The sequence below is a fragment of the Rissa tridactyla genome, chromosome 7 (assembly GCF_028500815.1).
Source record: "Rissa tridactyla isolate bRisTri1 chromosome 7, bRisTri1.patW.cur.20221130, whole genome shotgun sequence".
Taxonomy (NCBI): Eukaryota; Metazoa; Chordata; class Aves; order Charadriiformes; family Laridae; genus Rissa; species Rissa tridactyla.
Genome location: NC_071472.1, coordinates 22,190,479 through 22,217,888, shown reverse-complemented (window position 1 = coordinate 22,217,888; position 27,410 = coordinate 22,190,479). Strand labels below are relative to the sequence as shown.

Sequence of the window (27,410 nt, the reverse complement as noted above, 5' to 3'; positions counted from 1 at the left end):
TTGAATCAGCTTTTTAATATAATAATGGGTTGCCGTCTCTTACACTGATTGCAAGCACATTCCTAATGCTAGGAAATTAATGCATTTACAAGGTCCAGCAGAAGATACACCTGACAGAATTAAAATTTTTGGCTATCCAATGGATGCTGCAAGATCCACTGTTTCAGTTGTACTGTATTCTAACAAGGTTCTGTAATAGGATTGATTTTTATAATGCTCAAAGGTGTGTGTAGTTTCCTAAAGTACCAGTGAAGTCAAGGAAGTAAAATAATTCTCTGTGTGCCTTCCGTATGTTGATCTACTGTGAAAAAATGTCTGTACACTGTAGCTTGTATGGAGCTACAGCTCCGGTTGTTTACTCGGGAAGTATTGTTCCCAGTAGGAATGAAAACATCACCTCCGTGCTCTGTCTGTGCTGACTGACTTTGGCTTTTTAGGTGATATTGAAGTGTTGGTTCTGACTTACATATTCAAATTATTTTAGGCTTCAGTACTCAGGAGAATTCCCTTCTCTTCGTATCCGTATCAGGGAAGTTCTATACATCTTCCCGTGTACTTAATTTTAACACCTGTGCTTTAAGAAAGGGCCTTTGCACAGCAAAAGCTTTATTATTCTGATGGTAACCTCATCCTGGAATGTACATCACAACAGTTAATTGTTCAGAACCTGAGTTACACAACATTTGGCTGTTCTTCAAGGGAGGGAAAAGCATATGAGAAGCCATTGAAAAGGCAAGGGTTTATTTATGTAGGTTGGAAGAGTCATATTTTTGGTTTCTCTTTGCTCTAATTCAATTTTTTTCACAGTTTTTACAGAATATGGGTAAGTCATTCACATTTGGTGCCAGTGACATTATTTACCTTTATTACTGAACTAGATTCGTCAGTAAGAAATTCAAGTAACACTTGTTAAATTAATGACAGCTTATTTTCAAAAGCTTCTGGGAGTAACTTAAGTTGTTTCACTATTCATTCAAACCTGAATTAATTATATTATAGCTACTAAGAAGTCCTCAGTCCTTGCAGTCTGTTGTTGCTGTAGATCTTTGCAATGCCTGATATTGTATCTCCTACTATGGGGAGAAGAATGTTGAGAAAATAATATAGGGTTGGGCTGAATATTTTTCAGGAAAACTTAAAATTTTAATTGTAAATTAAAATGTCATAATAATTTTCTTTTCTTCAGCAACACGGTACCCTAATGGCACATACTGTCCACCCATGCTGTTTGAATGTAAAAACCATGTCTGTATCCAGCCATACTGGAAATGTGATGGTGATAATGACTGTGGAGATGACTCTGATGAAGAACTCCACCTTTGCTGTAAGAGAGAAAAATTATATTAAAATCAATAATATGCATAATAAAATATCTAATTACGATAGAGCAATTAGAAAATAAATTTTAAGTATTTTCTTTTCACTGGAGATTCTCATGGACTTAATTCAGGAAGAGTGCTGAGAATTTTTCTTCATATGCAAGTTCACTTCATCTTCTTACAGTATGTTTCTCACTCCTTTGCAGATGTTTGTATATGTGGTTATAAAAGTAGGGAGAAACATATCAAGAGATAAGGACGCTATTTCACATTCTCAAGTTGGTCATCTAAAATAAAAGTATCAGTTTGCAATTAAAGATTAGTTCAGATAACGTATATTCTCAAAGGTGCTGAGCTTTTAAAGCTATCAGTATAGTCAGGACATCTTTGGAAATATGGTTGAGGAGTCCTGACTTTAGCTCTAAAAATGAAGTGTTGGAGGTGCCACTTAAACAATTTTTGTCAGTTATGCATTGTATAGTCACTTAAATAGCATGTTGGATTTTCAAGCAGTTTACTTCATAAACAAATCTAGAAACTTCAGTGTTACATGTAGTGAGTCGTAGCATGTGCCTTTGGCCAAAGACGATGTACTGTCTTCTGATAAAAAATGTGTAATGGCCTAACATAGCATCACTAAAACGTGAAGAAAATAGTCTTTTGGGTCTGAATGCCTCCACGTCTTTCAAAATATAGGAAACATATGCATGTTACCAGATAAAAGTGATTGGGATAATTTGTGACTCAATGGCGTGAAGTATCAAAATGTGACTGACTTGATCTCTGTGGTTTCAGTGGATATTGCATGTGACTCTCCGTTCCGTTTCCGATGTGAAAACAATCGCTGTATATATAGTCATGAGCTGTGCAACCAGGAGGATGACTGTGGCGATGGAAGTGATGAGAAAGAGGAACACTGTATGTCTACACAAAATTGAGCAGCCAATTCAGTAATTGTGATGTGCTTAATGTTTAATAATACCGAAGGGCTATAGAAAAGTCAAAATTAAACATAAATTATAAAAACTAGAGCTCAGTATGAAATATTTTGAACTATGATTATTTTATTGGTACTACATATTTGCAGCTCTCCATACAAGAAGCAAATATCAGCAAACATTTGTCTGAAAAGTACAGAGCATGATTTTCAAAATAATTTTTTTTGAGTATTTTATTATGAGAATATTTTCTCGTATGAGAAATTATGTCAATTTATTATGAACTCCACTTAAAACAAGGATGAAGAAAGAGATTGGCTGTATTATAAAATCAGGGTGGGATGGATAGGTGGGACTTTAAAATAGGGAAATGGGTACTTCTGAATTTGTGGCACTGTAATGCACATAGTAACAGTGTTAATATTTTGGCCCAAATCCTGCTGAAGCTCTGTTAATATTCAGTAGGTTTTTGCCCTCAGATATCTTATGTAGTTCTCATTGACTATGTTGATTTTTATATTATCAAGTTTAATCATATTTTTGGTTGCTTAACAATATTATTTGCTAGCTTTATTGTGCAATATTCTTAAAGTTCATAGTTTACTAATATCTCAATAATCTCCTGAAGTAGATGTATGAAGTATATCATTAAAGGATATTAACAGATTTGCACTATTAAAAACAATGTTCAATCAATGGTTAAGAAGAAGAATTTACCTTCTGTCTTTATAAAATGGAGGGGCTTCTTTCAGTTCATGGGGATGTGACTAGAAGTCAGGAGGCCCCGGTTATAGTTTTAGCTTTACTACAGATTTCCAAAGTCTCTAGCTGTTATTTTACTGGATTGCATCAGCTTCCTCATTAGTAATGTGGAATAGTCTTGTGTGTTGGTATTGCGTAGCTGAGACAGTGACAGAGGAGTGTTTCTCTTCTCGACTGTAGGTAGAGAACCAACCCCAAGACCTTGTACAACTGAAGAATTCAAGTGCAGTAATGGAAATTGCATTCCCCTACATTATGTCTGTGACAATTATGATGACTGTGGAGATCATTTTGATGAAATGGGCTGCAGTAAGTAGTAATATCAATAGAATACAAAATTACAGTGCTATTGAAATAAAAATTTCTGAAACTGATAACAATGCATGTTTCTTCTTGGATAACATACTAAGTAGTATTGATTTTTAGTTAGCCTGTGCTAGGGTTACCAAATTAGGCATGAAAGTATCTTCTGTTTTCCTTTTTTTGGGGAAAACCCTATGAAATTCAGCGTTCTAAACAGTCCTTTTTAGACTTAGACTATTTATGCATCAAAAAAAAAGGGTTTGATCTTGTTTTTCATCTTGTTTTGAAATGGGTCGCATTATGGAGACAAGAACGTCCGGATATTTCAGTCATAATTGCACTAAGCCCAACCTACGGAATTACTCATGGGCAAACTCTGAACTGGTATAGGTTGCTCTAGCCCTGTTAAAAACAAAAGCATATTTTGATGCTTCTATTTTCCTGTTTACAGACATGATGACAGAATTCTATAAGGACAAAGAGTCCTTGGACTCAGGGCCCCTCAGATCCTCTACACAACTTTTATTAACTATGCATTATAAATTTACTAGCATCCATTTAGATGCAAAAGCTTTGTCTTGAACTTTGAGTTAAGAGAGAGTATTCTCATGGAATCTGGAAAAGTAAATTCCTAACTCGTTATATCAATGTATAGACAGCTGCAGAGTGGTAACATGAGCATGTACTTGCAATTCCAATTTGTCAGGCTTTGATGGCTTCAAGTGAAATTGTGCCAAATGATGCGCTGGTGATTTACAATCCAGCATGCTTGCAAAACACAAATAATGCAGAAGACTGTAGTGCAGTCCATTTTGAAGCAGCTGGTTTCTCTGTTCCACATACCATCCCAATGGTCTTCAGGCAATATAACATTACGCAATGACCTGATGAAAATGTAGAAGTATAAAAGGATATGAGACAGTGCAAAACAGACACCCTCTGGCAGTCAGCCTTCTACTGTTTGGAATTAGATGTGAATGCAGATCAGATGGTAACATGTGTAGCCTTCCCAATGTCAAATACCTGTGTAATAAAGAAAATAAATTATTTATGTTTGTGTGTGTGTACAATGAATTTATGCTTCTACATGTATATGAAATCGAGCTGTTTAAACTTAATTTATTCATCACTGGGAAGTGTATGTATAAAGGAGATAATCAGCTTAATGTAATGTCTTTGCCATACATCTTTGTCTTTTTCTCATGCTCTGTCAATAAATAGATAATATTTATCTTTTTTTTACTTAGATAATACATTTGAGTTTAAAAATACTTTGTGTACGTGTAGAGTATGTCAGAATCAATAGAATTCTATATATACTTTGAGAAGAGTATAATTTTCATTATCTGTTACAGAGTATCTATTATCCATGACTTGCCCTTTCCATTATAGGCATGTTTTAAAGGGCGGTACATTCTGTGCTATGACCTGTATTGACTTCTGTAGGCTTTAGATTAGGTACGGCATGAACAAGCTGTCGTCTTCTCTCTAATTTCCAGATATAAATAATGTGGGTCCTGTGTTATGTACGATAGCAATTGAGAACATTTTTTTGTTTAGCTGATGAGAAAGGACTGGGTAAGAAAGAGGTAGGTTGGTAAAGTTAGGAGTTAAAGTCAAGTCTCAGTTTCTGCAGTTTCTGCAGAGTGGTGGTAAAGTAGAATGCCACTTCTCTTAAGGGAGGTGAGCTTGGGTGGTTATGGCTCTTATTCTGACCCTGTTCACTTACTTCTAGAGGTTAAACTTCTTAGTTGACAGCTGTCTTGACCAGTGTTTACCATCCTCTTCAAGTTAGTTATGCCTTAGCGAATAGACATTCGCATTAATTGAGTTTCAGTTAGAAAAAAAGGAAGGAAAAACTAATGTTGTCTACTTCAAAACAGTTTTCAATGATAATAACGATCAAAATTATGACACCTACTCCCCCTTACCACTTTTTTTTGGTTATAATTGTGTAATTTACTTTTTTTTCTCCCCCTCCACCAGATCCTGGAACAGAGCGAACTTGTGCAGAAAATATCTGTGAACATAACTGTACCAACCTGAATGAAGGAGGCTTTATCTGTTCCTGTCGGCCAGGGTACAAGGCCAGTGAAACTAACCGAAACTCCTGCGATGGTATTTTCAATCTTCTAAACATCTTCTCACTGATAAGCGTTCACTGACCTGTCACTCCATCATTCTAATGTGACTAGCTATTTTTGCATTCTAACAGGATTTTTATACATTTAGCAGATGCTTCCTAAAAAGTTTTGCTGCAGAATCGTATTTTCTAACATGCAGGCTTCATTCAACAAAGAACTGGCTCCACAGTTCAGACTTGGTATAAGCTTTTGGTGGCTGTAGGTATAAGTTTTTTGCTTTATTGTATATAGGTTTTGTCATACCTTTGCGATCTTGAGGACAGAAATTTGCTGTGTTTTTTCTCCTTATTGAAAGAAAACTTATTGATGGTTATACTCCCCTCCTGTTCTGCTCCAGAACAGACCTATTTTGACATATTTTTTTCCCTGGTTATATGCAGATAAAATATGGTGAGGAGTCTACCCAAAGGCCATTGTTCGTAGTCATGCAATATAGTAACTTCACAGTTACTGTTTCAATGTGATTTGATGAGACCACTTCTGTTTGTTACTCCCAGCTTTTGTGAACAATTTGTGTAGTTTTATTAAACATGATCCAAGGCCACCCCTCCCTTTCCTTCCTGCTGGTACTGTTTCTGAGGACTAGGTATCTTTGCTTCAGCATTTCAAGAAGGCTTTGCTCTTGCATCTCCTTGTAGTCATGCCTCATATTTTGTCTTTCCTCAGTGATTTAACCCAAAAAGACATGATCAAAAATGTCTCTCTGAAAAGCAATCTCGTAAGCAGGAGCAATGCAGTTACTGGCAATCTGTAGTTAAGACAAGTTAAACAGTAGATGAGTGATGAGGGGCATCTGTTAGCTAACAGAAGCTGATGTTAAACATCACTTACTAGGTCACCAATCTTTTAGAGTATGTGGGGAAGGGACAAACCCCTCACTTCATGGAGTAAAGGTGACCAGCATGTGGAAGAAAGAGATTAAACTCTGGGTATCTTTTCTCTACTTATGTCTAGACATCAATGAGTGTGAGATCTTTGGAACGTGCACCCAGGACTGCAAGAATTCCAAAGGAAGCTATGAATGTTTCTGTGCAGATGGCTTCAGGTCTGTGGGTGATCAACAAGGGAAACAGTGCGCAGCTAATGGTATGTTAACTGAGAGCAAGATTGATTGCTACCTGTAAAGAGCAAGTGGAGTATAGCAACTTAATGAATATAATCCTCTCTTTTTGGGAAAGGGATAATGAAACCAAACTTTATTCTGTAACATAATATTGTCTGTGTATTCCACCCATTCCATAATCAGGAATAGAAGTGCTCATCTCTGCTTCCAATTGTAAACATTAAAAATAGTATCTTGATTTGGATGCCTGCCTTCCTTTCTCCTGATATTTTCTTCAAACATAAACCTGCTTATCCTGTGGTTGTCATCAGAAGGAAATACATGTTGCCTATTGTTGAAGTTTAGGTTTCCTCAACACAATAACGCATCAGAAGAAAGTTGCATTAAACTGGTGCAAATCAAAGGCCGTTTGATGACAGATTGCCATGCAGTGTTCATGGACTGATGCACGCAAACAGAAGGACTTTGGCCAATGTTTAACATCAATCATTAGCTTTTTATCATACCTCGGGGCAGTGATTGCAGTGTGTGACAATCATTGAATGGGTAGAGAAGCTGATTCAGAAAATAGTAGTAGAATAGTAATGATAAAGAGCTGAAGAAAATAAAGTGACAATGCAGCAGTATTATATAAAAGACAGAAACAATATTGTATTTAGAAAACTACTTACACTTTAACAGCTTTAAGAGATATATGATAGAAATGTGGTGTGCCTAGTCAAATTGTAAAATCTTCAGAACAGAGTGCCTGTGACCAAAAGTGTGTGCTGCTGGAGGTTTTGAAATGTAAAAATTATTTGTAGTATGAGAAATGATACAAGAAAATCAGGTCTCCAGGTTTCCAGTCCAGGGGCCTAATTCACCAAATATTTACAGTTGAGCATGAAACTGGAAATACAAAAGGGCATTTGCACCTGAGTTTCTGCCTGGGTGCCTCTTTATATGCCTGTGTCAGACATCTAGTTCTTTGAAACCCTTCTTCATAGGCTTTATTCAGGACACATCTAGACACCCAAAGTTTTCAAGGCTAAGTGACAGAAGATAACATGATTGTAGCTGATAACATAATGAAATTTGTTGTGCCTAAAGTTCTGCTTCTATGTATGCCCAGAACTCTACCACTCCTTGTAGTACAAGCTCACAGCACTCATAAACGAGGGCTTACTTTGCCCGTGTCTGCTGCAGGCCTGATCAGTAGGCATTTGCAGAACACACGTAGAATATCGGGTCCCCTTTTTCCTGTAATAGCATAGATATTAGAAATGCTGTCAATTTCTACACTGAATTTTACGTTAGAGAATAGAGTCACTTGTCTTATTCTCCCATAGTTGGGCATGACTTAGAGGGAAAGGGATTGTGTTCAAATGAACACTTCATAGGAAATTGAGCATTATTAGTTGGAAAAGGCAGTGGTAAATGAGATTTTCCTTTCCCAGGTGAATGCTTGTCATTTCTCATTGTCTCTGTGAAGATGTGATTAATGTAGGAGAACTTACTCTCTGGAAGAAGGCTTAGGATTTAAGTCCATGACTCCCAACTGAAGTTTGTCCTTAGCAAAAGGGCTGAACAATTAAATTTTCTTACCAATAAAATCAGCCAGGTGGGACTGATACTCCCTATAGTCAAGTCATTAGAGTATTAAGGCTTAACCCCAAATTAACCTGTAGGTAGGTGAACATTCGTGTGAATATGGAGACATTAGGATTTAAAGACTTTCAGGTAGAGGAACTCAGACAGGTTGGGGTTCAAGGTACCAGGAAAGTATTTGTACTTTTAAAATTGTTTCTCATACTTTGAGGGGGGCAGCTGAACTGCATAGTGTATAGCGGCATTCGGTTTTTCAGATGTGAGGTGGTGATATGCCACCACTGCAATGTTTAAAAATTTTTAAGGAATTATCCCTTAATGATTACTTCTGCACAAAATCTATGATGAAAAGGATAATACTGTCCTCAGCAGTAAGCATTTCCAGAGTTTTTAATGAATTTTGCAAAGCTGAGAAGTTTGACTAGCTCTGAAGCTTTAGAAGTGGTCCTGTGTTCCTTCTGCTTCTTATGCAGACAGAACTTGTGAAATCCCCAGTTTAGTTTTGACCAGAAGTGACTTTCATCTGTTTCTTCTTAATTGAGAAATACATGGAAGTAAAATTTATTATCATTTCCCAGGTAATCCTCCGTTGTTACTGCTGCCAGATAACGTGCGGATTAGAAGATACAATATATCATCAGAACAGTACTCTGACTATATTGATAACCAGGAGCGCATCCAAGCTCTGGATTATGATTGGGACCCTGAAGGAATAGGCCTGAGTGAGTATGTGTAGAACCTTAATACTCAACCATGCAATGGTTGGTTTAAAAAGATGCATTTCTGCAGCATAGGTATTTAATTTATGCTGGAAATCAAAATCAAATTAGATTAACTGGCCATGTCTTGATTGAATGTGTCCCTCCTCTCTACTCATTCTTCAGCATTAGCGTGCTTACTTTTAGTGCTTTAATTTAGTTTAGCTAGGTTTTGTTCTGCTTTTCCTTTTGTTTTGGTGTGAGTTCAGCTGTGGAATTGTGGCTCTCCAGGATTATGCAGTAGTAGAGGATTGCTATAAATGAGCACCTTCCTTTTCTTCTGCCTCTACCAGTCCCCAAACCTGGCTCAAGTCTTGAAAGAACTAATCTTTATACTAAGCAGGATTGGCCAGTAGATCCCTATATTATCTTATATCTTAGCCCCTTTATCGGCTTCCCTCCTTTTGCCTTTTTCACAGGACCACTGTCCTGGGCTATACTTGCTCCTCAGGGTCATAAGAGTCTAAATTACTCTCAACGTCATGGGCAAAGCCTTCAAAGCTAAGATCTTCTACTCTTGAAAAATGTGACACATATTGATAATCTAGATCAGGATGGTTTTAGATGTGCATCTTACCTATGATGAATGGCTTAAGAATTTACGCAATAACACAATGTAATTTAATTGAACAGACAACTCCGTGTTATTCATAAATAAATGGACCTGGTATCTTCACATAAGAGCCTCAGAAAAATTAGAGTTTTCCAAAAATATGGAAAAACTAGACATTAAAAATTTTCTTTGTCATCTTCTTTGAAGGTATTGTATACTTCAGCATTCTGGGCCAGGGTTCTGAGTTTGGAGCCATCAAACGTGCTTATCTGCCCACATTTGACAGCAGTAGGAACAATCCTACAAAGGAAGTTGACTTGAATCTCAAATACATAGTTAATCCTGATGGGTTAGCTGTTGACTGGGTTGGAAGGTAAGTGCACTGAAAAGCTAGAAAAATGCAGCACATTGAATGTGTCAAGGGTCTGATCAGGCTGTGCAAAATGCTTATGAACTGTCTCTGAAGGTGTCTAGTCTCAAGGTAGTTAAGAAGAATATAGGAAGCTCTGTTTGCCCAGACAGCAGGTTAATAGGTCCAATGCGTGTTGCTGACTGCATGACATATCCTCTGAGGAAACTTCCATTACTCCACAACTGGCAGATCAGTTGTGCATCAGTAAAGTGATAACACACAGCCTTCATGTCAGAAGGATTCTTCTTCAAGGACTCAGGTAAACTCCAGGGAACAAGCTTTCTCTGCTGTTGGAAGGAGACCTCCCCAATCCATAATGGAATTTGTCTTTTATCTTTGCTCCTTTCTTACCAGCCTTGTGCTATATAAACTAATCCCAAAGCACAAGCAGCTCTGAAGTCTGATGAATACATTTGTTTTCTCAAAAAAAAAGTTCATATATTTGTAATGGCGTCTCAGAGTTTTTTTTCTCTCTCTTGTTGGCTATGGATTTTTTTAGGCTAAACCAGCAATTTTTTATCTTAATCCTAGAAATCATGAGATCACTGCCTGATTTGATCACTGCCAGATCGTTGCCCTGATTTCTTGAGCAGGATAAAGCCAGTCTGGCTGACTGAAGTGATTCACTAGCCTGAAAAATTGTGCCAGTCATGATGGAAAAGAAGTGGAAAACTGTATCTTTCCTTCCAGCAGGTTTTGAATACGAGATAGATGTATTAAAGTCTGGGGTAGCCTTCAGCCTTAAGGTTATTTTGCTGTTTGCTTTGTGAACTGCAGGCCACCCGGAAAATAAAATGTCTTTGAGGGAGTGTCTGAGTTTCTATTGACAAATCTATACGGTCATGAGAACAAGGATAAAGGATCCTGGTGAGGCTAGCATCTTCAGCACTTCAACCAGTGTTACACTGAATCCAGAACAATGTTGAAATGTATTTTAAAAAAACACATATTTAAGTGTCTGCACATTGTATAAAAACTGATACACGTTTGAGACACATAGTCCTTCTTCCAATCTCCGAAATAGGAATTACAGTATTTTCTTACATTCCCAAGCCAATTATGAGATGATTTATTCCACCAGAAGGCACTGTATGATTAGTGAGTGCATAATAATGAGTATGTTTATTGTCTAAGGTGAAAAAAAATAATAAAGCCATGATGATAAAGATAAGCAAAAATTCAAGGAAGAGCAGACTGAGGGCCCTGTTTGTAAGGACTAAAAGCATTTGCGTCTGATGCGGTAACAATTTATTCGTTAACATCTCTGTCAGAAGACAAAAGTCTAGAGAGGAGCTGTGGACTAATAAGCTGGATACCCTCAGAGTTGCCATATGAATTACATGGTAGATAAATTTTTATTTGTAATGACCCTCATTGTCTCCTGGAAAACTGAATCTTTAAAGGTGCTTATTAACCACCTGTGGTGCTTGAAAGTAACAATTAAAGTTCTCAGTAGCCCTTTAATAAAGATTATTTGACAGGGAACAGAAGCAGATGCAGAAACTTTGTCAGAGGAGTAAACTAGGGATCCAATAGATCATGTTTGCTAAACTCCCCTATATTTAGCCAATGTTCCGGTATGTTCCAGGCTGAAAAAGTTCAGATGTAATCAATGCAGCTTCAATATATTAATTTTGTTTGCATTTGATATAGCTTTTATTCTTAAAAAGATTTTTTTTATTTCTTTCCCAAGTATAAATTATTCACTTTTGGAATGTTTTGTGTTTTATGTAATTCAGACATCTTTATTGGACCGATGCTGGGACTAATCGCATAGAGGTGGCAAAATTAGATGGACGATACAGAAAATGGCTTATCTTTTCTTTACTGGATCAACCAGCAGCTATTGCTGTCAATCCAAAACGTGGGTAAGTACTACAGGACTTCCCAGAATTATTTTCAATGCTACCAAATACCAAAAAAACACGCAATGATAAACTTTACAGGAAAGTTTAAGGAATGCTTCCTGGAGTTTCCCTTTACTAATATTAAAAAATGTGTGTGCATGAGAAAGTAATTTGAGATTTCAGATGGGTGCTTGTGTTGGTGACACCACCAGGTAAATCCAATTAAAACTCCTTTCTATAGCATCGTATGCCCATGGAATTTCTCTGTTACTACTGAAATAGGGGAATTGATGGGAATTTCTCTTGACCAGCTCCAAGCAATACAGACATAGTCTCCTTCACAGTGAAAAGAAATATAAATGCACTGGTACATTCAACAGCTGTTCTTGCTACATCTTGTGTTGCATGATGGATCACCAGATATCACGATATGTGCTTCTCCCAGCGGGAGTAAAGCAGCACAGCTCCCTGAAGTCACCTGGGCTCTCCAGCTTTATTGTGACGGATGGATGTTCAGTGTTCACAGTCATTTTTCTTTCACTGAGAATAAGAAACTGTCATTAAAACCATTCTGTCTTCAAATCAGGACACAAGATGCAAACATTCTTCTTTTGATATTTATCTTCTATATTTGAAACAAGCTTGTTCAGTGAACTCTCTGTGACTTTCCTGATCACATCTGCAAAACAGAGGTTGCTGAACAGCCTTATGTTCCACATCTGACCTTTTCCATGAAAGTCCAAAGGATAATCACTGTGACCAAATTCTGTCCATATTAAATTCTGGTTTTGTCCTTTCAGACTCATGTATTGGACTGACTGGGGAAGGCAACCGAAGATTGAATGCGCCTGGATGGATGGACAACAAAGACAAACTCTGGTCTCTGAAGACCTTGGATGGCCAACAGGGCTTTCTATTGACTATTTGAACAATGATAGGATCTATTGGAGTGATTCTAAAGAAAATATTATTGAATCCATGAGACCTGATGGCACAGACAGAACTGTAGTATTACATGGAGGTAAGATCTTATGCAATTAATATAATAATAACCAAGATGTATGCTAATGAGCACTTGGCCTTCACGAGTGGGGCTAGATTCAGGAGATTTTCAAAGAGTAAGTCTTGGTAGTGTTTTCTCCTCCTTTATACAGGAATAAATGTTCAGCACTCATGATGCCTGGTAACTAGATTCCCTGAGGGGGATATTCCCAAATAGGGGATAATGGGGGAAATTGGATTCTTCCTTTTTAATGTATATTATTAATCAGTCTGCAGGTACAGTGGCATGAAGTGGTCAGGCACAAGAGGATGTATATATAGCTGCAAATGTCTTAAAATGAAAGGATTAAGTGATATATTCAAGGTGAAGAACAGCAGTTTTGTCACTTCTGCTAGAGATTTGCTTGCTGACAGTCTTTTGTTTGGTTCCTTTGAGAAGTAGGCAGTCCATACAGCCTTGATGTCTTTGAAGGCCATTTATATTGGATAGCTAAAGAACGAGGAGAAGTCTGGAAGAAAGATAAATTTGGAAGTGGAGAAAAGGTGAAAGTGCTGACCGTAAATCCATGGCTTACTCAAGTGCGTGTCTATCACCAGCACAGATACAATCAGTCAGGTAGGTAATCAGCAACCTGGTAAGCCACTCCTTGCTATGAGATCAAAGTTGGTATTGATGTCTTCAAAGATCTTAGTAATCTCCTGATAATGTGTCTATCAGTATGTGATAGTATTCACTTCTGAAAACCTAAAAATGGAACAGAGGCTGACAAGTGTTTTCTGCATATTCAAAGTGAAATCAACAGTGGAATAACGCACACTGCTCTTTAGAGTCTCTTAGTTCTAAGTTATGACCCTGTCTTTGCTCTTCTTTCCCTCCATCATGGAGTTGTTATAGAGGTGGCAGTCACAATATGAATTTATCCTGGTAACATACAAAGTGCTGGCCATTTAATACAGCCTCCAAGGGGCATATTTCAGCTATGACATGTCCACAGTAATCCCAGGGGAGAATGTCCAGAGAAACACCCTCTTTAAAGTTGATTTAGCTTTCAGAATCAGGAAGCTCCACATTGCCTGGAGATGTTCAGGTTCTTCTTAGTGCTACTCTGACTCCCAACAGCCATAGTCTCCCCTTAAGAATGTAAGAGAAAACAGAGAGAAGGTTTTGATATAAATGTGGTATTTGGGCATCAGTTGTTTTAAAATAATGGATCTAGAGTTGTTTATATTTTTGGTGTGTGGTAATGATAAGCTGTGCCACTGACTAGGGAATTGCCCTGTGTTACCTCAGGAATATGCTACATTGGCTCTTCAACTGTCTTTATCACTTTTTTCAGTGCCTAATCCTTGTAAAGATGTCTGCAGCCACCTCTGCTTGCTGAGACCAGGAGGGTACACCTGCACTTGTCCTCAAGGGACTCGATTCATAGAAGGCAGCAGCACAGAGTGTGATGCAGGTAGAATAATTTATCAAACTGGAGATGAAAGCAGAGAAGCTTTTCTTTTAGGAACGCAAATGCATTACTGAATTAGAAATATGGAGGGATGAGCTAGCTGATGTAATAGATGTTGGTAAGTCAGGACACCTGGCTTTTATTCTCAGCCATCACTGATTTGTGGTCAACTTGTGCATTTCATTCAATCTCTCTGCACGTCATTTGTAAAATGAATATGGATGTATCGCTCCAACCAGCCCAGACTCATCTGCAAAATTGATCACAGTTTCTGATTTTTGTTTTGAAATTCCAAAATACCTTATTTTTATTTTTTTTCAAATGCATTGATTTCAGAACTAGAGAATTCCTGATAAATTATGGCTTACAATTATGTTTACAATTCTGTATAAGGTATTGTTTGATCCGTATAATAGAATACAATAGAAACTTGAAACAAATCTTACAGAGCTCACAGTGTGAACAGAGATAACTTCCAGATAATTATCATGCACTGGAAAGCCTTTAAAGCACTAGAATTTAATGCTTAGTTGTTGCAATGCAGCAGAGCCCCCCCGGTGCTTCCAGGAGCACCAATAAAATAGAAATGCTCAGCCTTTCCCGAGAAGAAAGAGCATACCACTGCAGGATTTCTCTCTGGCTGGGAGTCTGCATTCTTAGCTTACAGTGATGTGGGTGGTAGCCAGGTGTCCTTGTACTTGTCCTTGCAACATATCTCTGACAAATTATGCTTTATAACATTATGTCTGGCACCTTTTCTATGGATAATCTTCTCTGAATTCTCTTCTTGTTGCATTAGATGAGAAAATGTCATAATTTTTTTACACTGCCTTACCTCTAAATTACATTTTCTTAGTAATTGTTAATGCTCTTTCCTATTGCCACATGGTGGGAGCTGTAGAAAGAGGAGCGAGTAATATGATGTAATAGTGAATGGAAGTGTGCAATACATGTTTAATTTAGGGATCGATAGCAGTGTTGATTGTGTTTGCTATTTGCTGTGTATTGTTCTGAGGATAATGCATTTGTTATTCTTTGCTGAAACTGATTTACATAAAACATCCATAAATTAAGAAAACTATGCTTGACCTTATTTTGAGGAAAAGGAGGAGACAGCAAATAGGATACACAGTACTGTCTCCATTTTTGATCTTCAGTTTTTATCTTGACTTAAGCAAATTTTTTTGCAAGTGAACTGTGACTGCCATAATTGACGTACTGACCAAACGTAGCTTTTTTTATATACATTTGTGTTATTTTGGTCCTTTCCCCATATTGTATTTACTGAGAAACACAGCCTGGAAGCCCTCTGCATTTCCCCTTTTTTGTATCCCATTTACTTGAAGGGAGTTTTACCTGTGAGGAACATTGCTCTACCTCTGGCTGATAAAAATTTAATGACAAAAGTATTATGATCTAACTTATTAGTATAAGACAGACTGTCAAAGCCCATCCTTAATTTATAGCCTATAATGATGTCTAAGATCCAGAGCTTTTCCTATGTGAACTATACTATTCTGACAGCATATCCTGAAGCCTAGTACAACTTAAAGAAATCTCACTTTTTTTTTTTTTTTTCCACTCGAGTCAGCGTTAGAATAATGGCAGGATCTTTGTAGCTCTGTGTTTGGGCCAGCTCAGACAGCACTGCCACTTGGGCACCTCAGGGCTTCTGGAGCGCAGCTGAGACAGAGCCATGATGAAGAACAGGCTTCTGCGCTACCTGGTGCCAAGCCATCAGTCTGTACTGACAGAAAACTCTGAGGACTTTGGGTTTTGTCTCTTGTTCTCAATGTCAGGATGCATAAGAGTTTAGAGGGCCCTTCTGTATGCGCATTTCCATCCACTGCTATTCTTCCGAAGTGAACGTGTCACAGTTTGGCCCTCTCTGTACAACTTCCAGCTGCTTGGGTGGAAAGGTCTGGGCAAAGGAGATAAAGTATTGCTGCTTTCTGAACGGAGGGGTTTGAAGGGTGGTGGTGGGCTGCATTGCATGGGCAAAAGAAAGCCATGGGACATACAGCTTTTGAGTTGTCTATGCCTACTGTTACTGCATAAGTCATTATTTTCTGATAACAGGTTTTACTTCAATTGAAATAAGCTAATTTGGCAGAAAAATAAATATAAGGGCAAGAAATACATATGCTATTAAAAGCAAAGCTTCTGAAAAGTAGCCTGTGAGTTTGCATATGCAAGTTCTGCAGAGATAAATAAAATGCTCTCTGGTAGTATTTCTTTTGTTGAAAATGTCTTGATAATGCGTATGTGGCTTTTGAATTTTGCAGCTATTGAATCCCCTCCCACAATGCCACCAGCATGCAGGTGCATGTATGGAGGGACATGCTACATAGATGAAAGTGGTCTTCCAAAATGCAAGTAAGTCAGTATGTTGTTAGGGTAGTCCTGGGTCAGATTGTGCTGACTTAGTCTGATAAAACAATTGAACTCTTTGAAATGTGTTGGAAATGCTTCAGAAGATGCCATACATCTGCAGTAGCACGTTTGTAATAATCACAGAAAAACACATATCTACAAAAAAATATCACCAAATAAGCAATATAAGTGCATCACTTTGGGGGGAAAAAACCTCAACAAAAAACCCCAAAAGGCAAACCTCTGAAGATTCTAGTCAAAGGCTATACCAAAAAAAATGTAACAATGAGTAATGCTCAGCAAACGTAGCTTGGAACAGCCAGTAGGTGCCACTGATGCTCTGCTGAAACCAAATCTTTTGACTTTAGTGACTAGTTTTCTGACTCAGCACTTCTTATTTCCACTTTTAATTCTTTTAATTCTATGAAGATAGCAGACATACTGTATTTACAGTCAGTGAAATATATAATTACTGACCATGGAGTTAAAATTAATGGCATGTAGATAAACATTACAGAATATAATAATAAAGCTGAGAGCCTAGACTTAATAAAAGCCATTCAGTCAGCTGTCCTTACATTTACAGGTGTTCTTATGGCTACACTGGGAATTATTGTGAAATAGGATTGTCAAAGGGAGTGCCTCCTGGAACAAGTAAGCTTCAAGTATATATTACACTTGATATTTTGAGCTAAAGAATGTATAATACCTCACCATGGTACCTGTTCAGGGTCAAACTTATAATTCTCTGGGCTCTTTTTTGCACTGAACTATGCTTGCTTGAATGTTTGCTTAATTCTTCTGTCTTTGATAGCAGCAGTAGCAGTGTTGCTGACAGTCATACTAATCATAATAATCGGAGTGTTAGCGTTTGGAGGCTTTTTTAACTACAGACGAACAGGCTCCCTTTTACCAGCGCTTCCCAAACTACCAAGGTATGTTTTGAAGGCTTTCATAGCTGTAATTTCTGTGCACTGAAAATGTATTCCTAATATTTCCTAAATATTTCCTAAATATTTCTGAAAAATCCAGTTTGTTTGCCGAGTCCCCATTCTGTTGGAATATGGGAAGTGCGGTGTTGCAGTAATTCCAGTGGATTTTTGATTCCAAGCAATATCATAGCTGATCATAATTTTGTAACAAAAGACTATTGCAAAACTCTTCTACATTCTAAATTAGCTTTTAAATAATGAGCAATATAGAAGACTACTTACCAAATCTGGAACTGGACATTCAGTTCAAAAAGATACAAAAGACCATAGTTACATACGTTTTACTTTTTTATAAAACTTAGTCAGAAGATTATTCTGGAAAAGAGATATTTTTAACATTGAAAGGCTGAGCTTGTCTGCAACACTGTACTCATCTGTTTAAAAATAATATGGGGCATGTGTAGTGAACTTCTATCTGTTTCCAGTGAAACAGATTTCCTGAGAAATCTGTTCTTTTTGTAGGTTCCTGCCCTCCTGACAGTTATACTGCCCAGTGAAAACCAGCTTTGTGAAATATCATTCAAAAATATTTTATGTTTTAAATCAAAGGAAGATGAAGAAAAAATATTTGTAATGATTTTAGATTTTCTTAAAAAAGATGTCAGAATATGGCACTTTCAAATTTTTTTAGCTTTAAGCAAATTACGTGTCTTTAACGGCATAAAGCTGCATATTCCTAGTCTTTGCACCAATTTCACAGTAGTAGCTCTTAATTTGGTGTAATAAAATCATTGTAATCAGTAACGTGGATGTAGTGATAACTGCTTCCTCACTGGAGGATTCCACTGAACTAATTAAATTTTTTTATGGCTTGACGTAGTTAAATTGGGGCAAAATCTTTGTCCAGATCAATCCTGCAGGACAGAGTCTGTAAGAGATCTCCAGGCTCCTCACTGAAATTCCCTGTTTATCGCTTTCTTGAATAGAAATTTTCTGCATTGTCAGAGGGTGAACAAGTAAAAATTTTAACGCACTGACTCAAACTTTACTGTTCAACAAGACTTGTCATATAGGATATGAGGCCCCGTGAAATGGCGATGTCAGATTTTTGTCTGTGAGGCTTGACTAACAGTTTTCATTTCTGCCATGAATATGCCTTAGTGCTGCCATTGCTCAATCCCTCTTTAAACTGTTAACTCATACCTTTACTGCAGAGTTAATTCAAGCTATAGCTCAGCTGTTACCCTTAACATGGACTTGTCCATGTACAGGAATCATAGCTAAGATTTAAGGTTTTTTTAAACTGAACCAGCTGTTGCCTACGGGCATCACTGGTAAAGCTGCACAATGCACCAGCCGTAGGCAAGAGTTTTAACACAAGCCAGCCCCAATGAGGACACACAAATGGAGAGATTATTTCAATACTTCTATCTTCCTTCAAGTTAGGCAAATTTGACAAAAATAATTCAAAGGTTAACTCTGCAGTGGATTTGTAGTTGCATGTTTTTGGGGAGTTGCATGCTCAGCGTTGTGTGCAGAAGGTCCTGTATTTGGCTACTCACTACTGTCTTTCGCTGCTCCTACTATTTTGAGCCTGACAGTGTTCTTTCGCCCCATTTCCAATATTTCTCATGCAAATCCAACGTGCACTTGTGGTTACCATAAATCTATACACAGAGTGAAAATTTGCTTATATGAAAACAGTATCCTGTAGGTAACTTCATGATTTGCATGCATAAACACCTTTAGTATAGGTGTTGTTGGAATTATATCCACAAATTTATATACCATTTCAGCTGCGTTTTTTTTAAAAACAGTTTGAATTAATTTGAATAACTGAGTGGATTTATGCATTTGTTTGTAAATCAACAATGAAGTAAGAGTAGTCAAAACGTATGTAAATTTGCAGGAATTGTAATTGATTGAGTTCATTTGATGTCTACGTGAATACAGATAAAGAGAGTTGAGATAATTCTGAGGGGGCTAACAGGTTAAAAAACCTGTTGAACTTATGCAGGAATACTGCCCTTGTCTGTAGCCAGCAAAAATTCCAAGTGATAACTATGCTTAGAAGAACAACTAAGAGAATCTGTTTTGTAAGATCCCTTTCTGTATAATCTCTTCCTTTTTTTTTTTTCTTTCTTTTTTTTTTTTCCAGTTTAAGCAGTCTTGTAAAATCTACTGAAAATGGCAATGGGGTAACTTTCCGCTCTGGAGCAGATGTGACCATGGACATAGGAGTCTCTGGCTTTGGAGGAGACTCTGCTATAGACAGAGCAATGCAAATGGTAAGTTTTATTTCTGAAAATATTTTTTTAAATTCTGTTCTTTTAAAGTCATTTTTAGATGATAGACTTTTGTGAAAAAACATAGTGAGATTATAAACATGTTCTAGAAAAAGAAGTGAACATTTATTGATAATTTCCTGAAATAGATTTTTGTAAATTGAAGGCAAAGACAAAGGCAGGATATTCTTCAAAATAATGTGACTTTTCTCAAGATTTATGTGAAAAAAATTAAATCAATTACCCCCTTTCCTATTTCATCATATTCGTGCACCGTATGGGGAATGAATAGGCAAATGAATATATTGTAATAAGGAATTTTTTAAGGGTCTTTGTGTTCCATAGAACAGGTTAAAATTTGTGATTTTCAAATCCAGACTGTATGTTAGAAATTTCAGAGGTAAAACTCAGGCCTAACCACAGGATACAGTACTTTGCACAACAACTTATAAATTGGACAGTTTCTTATTTTAGCAAGTTTAAACAAATCACGTTTAATAGTTTTGGGGACATGATAATGTGTAACTATACTTCATCTGTGTTTTGTTATGCACATCTGAGAAATAGCACAACCTTGTGCTTCCTATGGTGTATAGTTTTTCCATGGAAAAAATATTCCTCTGTTTACCATAAGAAGTACAATGTACAAAAGATTTTTACTTACAGCAAACAGATCAAAGATATGTTTGAATAATAAGCACTTGCTGCAAAGTCTACGCTAGAAAATCCCTAAACTTTTGAAGTTAAAGATGAATTACAGACTTAACTGACACTAAATTAATATGAAATGGAACAGCTAGTGAAGATAAGCTCATTATATATATATATATATATATATAAAACCTTTCTCTAGATGAAGAAACACACTCTTTGTTAAAACTAGACAGCTTGTGTAATTAAATAACCTGAACATTTCAGTAAATACTGTGAAAATAGCTTTAGGCTTGAATATTACCTCAAATCTTTTTCATGCATGAAAAACTTTATGGTACTTTCCCTTTTCTGTCCCAATTTTGACATAGAATCATAGAATGGTTTATGACCATTAAAGGTTTATGACCTTAAAGATGATCTAGTTCCAACCCCCCCAGCCTGGCCTTGAACACTTCCAGGGATGGGGCATCCACGGCTTCTCTGGGCAACCTGTTCCAGTGCCTCACCACCCTCACAGTAAAAAAATTCTTCCTAATATCTAATCTAAATCTCCCCTCTTTCAGTTTGAACTGTTACCCCTCATCCTATCGCTCCACTCCCTGATAAAGAGTCCCTCCCCATCTCTCCTGTAGGCCCCCTTTACATACTGAAGTCCAACCGATGCAACTCTTACGTGACTGATAACGGTTCTGGATGCAGGCTATTTCTACTTCAGTGGTGTTAATTCTCCCTACGTATTCAAAGTACAAACAAAAAATTGCATAGTTCCCTGGGAAAGAATTCAAAGGCTTTGGTTTACAGCAGCGAAGAACTGTGGGACGTTCTTCCTAAAATTTTAACGTCACACATGTGTGTTACAGGGGTATTTTTCAGTGTGGCTGTTTTTAGCCAAGCTAAGCTAACTTGAGGGAGCTGACAAGAGTTCACTGTGTGTTAAAGAGCTATACTCTGATAGAACAAAGTGTAGATCCTTGTGGCACGAAGCAGTCGTAGGAATGAGTCAGGTTTAAAGAACTAGCTGATGTACTTATGCCCATGTTATTTCTCACTGTTCCTTGTGATGGGGCTGTGGCGAGGAGCAGGACAAGTGAGTCTGGGTGGGGTTTTGCTTTCGTTATCCTTCTACCTGTTGATGCTTGGCTGGCTAGCCCTGCATGGCTATCCTTACGTGGCACTAAATATTTTCGTAAGAGATACTTAACTCAGCACCTTTGCTCGCCTGCTGTGAGGACCGACCATAGCAGCAGCTCAGGGTTTGTCACAATATCTGTGCGGTAGCTGCTATCCACACAGTGTTCTTCATGCACGGGCAAAGTATTGATCTGTAATAAGAGGTGTGCTAAAAACTGTGAAACATTTTATTTCTGACATAACATATATGTTATAACTAAGGGGATGCTTTGTCTGAAAAAATATACTGCTTTGTCTCAAGAAATACAGCGATCTCCCTGCTGGGACAAAATGAATGAATCCTCTTCTTTTATATTTCAGACAGTGCTTATTAATTTGTATGTCAATTTGAAATCTCTAAAATGAAATCTTTATTTTGGTATTATGCTTCCTTTGATATCTCTTCCCTCTTGAGGGTGTGATTTGTGAGAGTCATTTTTGCTCATCATAAAATACTTTGAGGCAGTTGTTGAAATGTGGGGAGGGGGGGTTTGTCCATCTAGGAAATGGAGTAACATTGGAACAATGAATGGTCCATCTGCTAAGTCAGGGAGTAAAATAATGGATAATAAACTAATGTTTTGATTTTAACATATGCTGTATGTTGTGAAATCTAGCCTATGGGAAAGTAAGCGTGCATTTTTCCCTGAGATTCAGAATTGGACTATAAATTAATTCATAGGAATACGGACATGTTTATTGCACTGCAGTTGTTGTTTTGGGTTTTGTTCCTTCACAGAATGAAAACTTTGCAGTGGAGTCAGGGAAACAGCCGATCACATTTGAAAATCCAATGTATACGACCAGAGACGGTGGAGCCAGCACAGCCAGTGCAGTTACAGTTGTTCGGCCAACACATGTAAGAGAAATTTAGGATTGACTTTCATCTTTCACTTTCCTTTATGACCTTCCTTTCTTCTTTGAAGAACATTGATTTTCCTTCTTCTCCTACAGGTAGCAGCAGCTGGTAGTGAGGGAAATGAAAATTTTGAAAATCCTGTGTATGCCTCTGTGATATCTGCTAGTCCGAAGGAACCCCCTCAGAGTACAGATGCACCTCAGGTAGGACACGGAAACGCTCTAAGGCTGCCTTGTTTGCTTTGTGCTCCAAATCAGGGAAATTGAGTTGTTAGGGATGCTGCAATATAGTTTCAATTCTGTTTAAATAATGCCATGGAATTGGAACATAATCTGCATCAAGCCCAACTAACTGGACCATATTTACAAGACTTACAAGAGCTGGTCAGGAACAGTTTGATAAGAGAAAAGCAGTGCAGGCTCAGAATTGCCCAGGGCACACTGTAGGGATCTCTTCGGATCAAACCCCCTTTTCTTCTTGGCCCACTCAGTTATTTTGAAGTGAACGTATTGGAGCTGATGATGGCTTGTTTACAGGACTATTTTCACCCATGGTGCACTAAAACGCTCTGATGAGTCATGAAATGACAGCTGTGTCAACCTGTTGTAGTTTCATGTCCTTCAGTAATTTCTCTTGTGTTGTTTTCAAGATCATTTTTTTTTTCCTCTTTGACCTATTTGTCTGGAATGATGGGCTTCCATGGATTAATGTAGTCACTTTTATTGCCTTCTGGCCTAGCCTTGTGAATACTACTTCAGGTAAAATAACCATAACTGGTTATCTAGCAGAAAAGAAAGTTGGGTCTCATGCCCAGAATTACAACATGGCAAAGTAAGATCAGCCAGCTGAAATCACTAAGTTAGCGCTCAGTGCAAGTGAAATACACCAACAGTGAGTGATGACAGTTTCTAGGGAAGTTGTAGGAAAAATGTGTAAAGTTCTAATAATTTTTATGTTTCAGGAATCAAAGTGGAGTTTCTTCAAGAGAAAAATGAAACAGAACACTAATTTTGAAAACCCAATATATGCGGAGGTATTCCTTAATATTGTATAATTCTATTTTTCAGCTAATGTGCTGCTGGACTTTGTTCTTGCTTTCGTAGGGTAAAGATTATGGGTAGATTCTGCTGCTAAGTGAAGCAGCACAGAAATTCCAGCTCAGGTCAAGGCAGGACTGAAGTGGTTTTGAGGAAAGTTATCAAGTCTTGTGCAGAATGAGGTGTTCAGCAGGTAGGAAGCTCAGGCAGCAGAGGTATGTTGCCCACATCTCTGCTTTCCAGCCCAACCACCGTGGCCTGCTCCTGCTCCAGGATCTCAGGGGCTGGTTTCAGCTTGCTGGTGCATTCTGGTACAGCTCGGGCACCCGGCGCAAGTGGGAGGCTATTGTACTGCACTGGGAGCGAAGCATCTATTTCTGCTCTCTCGGTTCTGGCTTCAGCACTGCACACAAAATTCAGTAGCTCTGTGCGCTGCAGCCCGGTTCCTATACCGGCCCTATTTTTTTCGTCCGTACAGTTGGATGAAACAGTTCTTTTACGATGGTGTGCCAGCGGGTGGTATGTGTGTTGGAGGAATTCGCCCCTTGCTTGGGCAGGAAGGTTTGGAGTTCTAGTGACTTGAGCCAGTAATTCCAGCCCTTTTCATCTTACAGTTTAAAATCTCCAGGTGGCCTAAGTGACTTAAGAATCTCAGTCCCACGGTCACATGACTAAAACTAGCGGCTTTTTGTGAAGAATTTAGGTTCTTAATGCTTGAACAAGGTGAGAGAGTGAGTTCAGGAAGCCAGGGATTCATTTCCCCAGCACTAATTATTGTAACTATTTACAAACAGTAGTAGTGCCAATGTTATCTACATTCTTATGTGCATATGGACCTATGAAGCTACTCCTGACATTAAGCATTAAAATAGAAGTCCCAACATGTGGAGTAAGTTTGTAGTAGTGTATTTACCCAGCTGTACCATCTGAGGTGAAATTAGCATTTAAATTTTGTTACAGGTAGTGATTTGCAGAAATAACTTATACCATGACACTTGACTTCAGCAAAATATTTGGATATTTATTTAACATTTCGGAAAGTTAAGGTTGGATGTTTTGTACGTTAGGATGTAAACTTGGGTTTTCTGATTATTGTTTCAGATGGAAAAGGAACAGCAACAGGGCACAGAAAATGTCCCTTCTCCTTCTCTGCCTCCCAGGATTACTCTGAAGAGAGACCAACCACTAGCTTATACAGCAACAGAGGATACGTTTAAAGACACGGCCAATCTTGTTAAAGAGGACTCTGTGGTATAACTAGGTAACTGGTATAGGGAAAATTAGACACATCCATTTGCACATATATTTTTTATAAACAGAAGAGTAAGGTTCACATTCAAATGCTTTATAAAAATATATACATCTCTTAGCCAATGGCTGGAGATGTATGTTGAAACTATGCCTTGTTTTTTGACAAATGCCAATTGCTATTTTTATGAACAATTATCATGATGTACTATATGTATATCTTTGCACTGAAGCTGTCTGAAAGTAATGTTATAAATATATTGTACATTTGTAAATTTTTGAAAGATTATCTTGTTCGGTGATATTGCTAGTAGAAATCTGTATGGAATTGGTCGTATCTTTAGGGATAAATACATTATATAAATGCTTAAACTAAAAAAGAACCAAACAAGGTGAATATAGGAACATTACTGATTTGTAGGATCTTAAAGTATATAACAGCACCTTTAAAAACTTCTACTGGTGCTCTGGGCATCTCTACCACCTATTTTATGTACTACTGTATGTAAAAATGGGTGTCTCTGCTTATCTTGTGTTAAACAAAGGATGGAAGAGTCAATGCAGCATCATTGTGCTGTGCAAAATGTTGTTCTTACAATATTTTAACTGCCTGAGATAAAACAATTTCCTCTCAGTCCATAAGACACATACTTTTCCTCTAGGTTCCAATTCACACCATTCCATTAATAGCGTTCTTAAAAAGATCTGATATATTTAGATTTTAGTGCCATGAGTACTTAATCTAATGAGATTTTCTCCTGCTCATCAATGGAATATCTCTGTTCTTGGATGGAGTCTCTGGAAGTAATTTGTACTATTAAATGAAGTAGCTAGATTTCTATAACAGCTTATTTCCAAACAGCAAAATACAAAAGCTATTGGTTCATTTAAGAAATTATTCAGGTTTTTTAATGTGAAAATTTAATTTTATTGACTATTTATTTCCTGAGGTGGACATTAATAGAAAGGGAAACAATTTCTACTAATGCAGTCTTTGTAGTTATCTGGTTATTTTTATAATCTTCTATCAGAATATACTGTACATCTTACTAGCTTTTCTATTAATTAGTCGAGGTAGTTTTCACAACATGAACCATTTGAGGAAACTCTGAGTACCACTGCAGGAACATGTTACTCAACATTCCTGGCTAGCTACTCATATAGTTTAAAGATTCCTAAAATTATAATCATTGAGACTTCTGCTATTTGATTGTTTTATATCCGAGTTCTCAAAATATATACTATTTCTAATTAGAATGCTTATAATTACTTTGTAATGTACTTTGATTAGAAAAGACAACTGGAAAATGATGCTGCTGAATAAATCTAATAAATGTATTATTTTATCACATCCTTATTCCATAATTTGTGTCAAGGCTCTATATACATCTTTTCAGTTGTGGAGACTTCAGTGCACTCTGCGATGAAAAGAACAGCGCTTTAGATAAAGTCAAATAAGAACAGTGCTTAATGCTTCACACAACTGTCTAAAGTTCTTGATATAACATCAATGACATCGTATCGTATCACTGTAAGTGTGAAAAGTGCCCTATTACACACACTGACTATCAAGTAGAATGGACGTAAGAAATTAAAACCTTAGCTCGATTAATTTTCACAGCTGAGTGCTTTAATGTAGAAAAATCGTTAGAATCTGAGGCACGGCACGCGCATGTGTAAGGCTATGAGAAAGGATTTCTTTGAAAGGCAGGTTGCTGTTCTTAAGGAAAGAGTTTACAATGTTTTTTAAAGACAGAAGGCAGGGCTAACATTTCCACAAGACTTGCCGTCCATTGCATACCACAAGAAAAAGTAGCATCAGTGTTGTGAATAGTCTTTGTCAATGGAAAGATTTGGAATTGATTTTGGAGAAAACTGCTGCTATGTCCGCCATGTATCAGAGGTTTCCCCCCCACACCCCCCAACAAGAGTTGTAACATTTCAGATGTGGAAAAGTTCACTTAGTTCCAACCTCCCTGCCATGGGCAAGGACACCTTCCCACCAGAGCAGGTTGCTCAAAGCCCCATCCAGCCTGGCCTTGAACACCTCCAGGGATGGGGCAGCCACAGCTTCTCTGGGCAACCTGTTCCAGGGTCTCACCACCCTCATGGTAAAAAAATTCTTCCTAATATCTAATCTAAATCTCCCCTCTTTCAGTTTGAACTGTTACCTCTCATCCTATCGCTCTACTCCCTGAGAAACAGTCCCTCCCCATCTTTCCTGTAGGCCCTTTTTAGGTATGGGAGGCTACTCTAAGGTCTCCCCAGAGCCTTCTCTTCTCCAGGGGAGAAGAAAACCATCCCTGGGATACTGTATAGATAGGTAGTATGTAGATCTGATTGTTCAGTGTACCTGATGGTGAAGGATTCCTAAGCTTCAACTGGGACTCTTGCTCTCAGTAGCATACCACAATGTACCCTTCTGTTTATGTAAAATTTAATTTTTGGTACTTTGTTCAGCAGAAGCTTTAGATTCTACCCCTAAATTCGTTTTTCACTTGTATTCTTTTTTCCCTATGAGGACAGTCCCTGCTTGGATTCTTGAACTCTGGACTCATTCTGTTTCAAAGAAGGCTGATTTTTAGAGATTTCAGCACCTTTCTGTAATCCACCACTGATAAATTATACTATTACGGCTGATAAATTATACTATTCAGTTTTTTCATGTACATTCTCTTTCAGCTGTCAGGTCAGATAGAGAGAACTATCC

The 27,410-nt window shown here is 37.6% G+C and overlaps 1 protein-coding gene across 4 annotated transcripts in view; it reads left to right on the top strand.

The window, feature by feature from the left end:
* Window positions 1–26,049, top strand: part of LRP2 (LDL receptor related protein 2) — a 134,573-nt gene extending 108,524 nt beyond the window's left edge. For 2 of the 4 annotated variants that reach the window (XM_054208459.1, XM_054208460.1), the window contains 19 exons: window positions 1,187–1,324; window positions 2,115–2,237; window positions 3,200–3,328; window positions 5,309–5,440; window positions 6,421–6,552; window positions 8,695–8,838; window positions 9,635–9,800; window positions 11,579–11,707; window positions 12,487–12,707; window positions 13,125–13,304; window positions 14,026–14,145; window positions 16,428–16,518; window positions 17,102–17,169; window positions 17,330–17,450; window positions 19,606–19,735; window positions 22,296–22,415; window positions 22,511–22,618; window positions 23,377–23,448; window positions 24,554–26,049. In XM_054208459.1, coding sequence (XP_054064434.1) covers window positions 1,187–1,324; window positions 2,115–2,237; window positions 3,200–3,328; window positions 5,309–5,440; window positions 6,421–6,552; window positions 8,695–8,838; window positions 9,635–9,800; window positions 11,579–11,707; window positions 12,487–12,707; window positions 13,125–13,304; window positions 14,026–14,145; window positions 16,428–16,518; window positions 17,102–17,169; window positions 17,330–17,450; window positions 19,606–19,735; window positions 22,296–22,415; window positions 22,511–22,618; window positions 23,377–23,448; window positions 24,554–24,709 — 2,480 coding nt within the window. In that variant the 3' untranslated portion in view covers window positions 24,710–26,049. The remainder of the gene's footprint in view (window positions 1–1,186; window positions 1,325–2,114; window positions 2,238–3,199; window positions 3,329–5,308; window positions 5,441–6,420; window positions 6,553–8,694; window positions 8,839–9,634; window positions 9,801–11,578; window positions 11,708–12,486; window positions 12,708–13,124; window positions 13,305–14,025; window positions 14,146–16,427; window positions 16,519–17,101; window positions 17,170–17,329; window positions 17,451–19,605; window positions 19,736–22,295; window positions 22,416–22,510; window positions 22,619–23,376; window positions 23,449–24,553) is intronic. The other 2 variants (XM_054208462.1, XM_054208461.1) reach the window with 2 other exon arrangements.
* The last annotated feature ends 1,361 nt before the right edge of the window (window positions 26,050–27,410 follow it).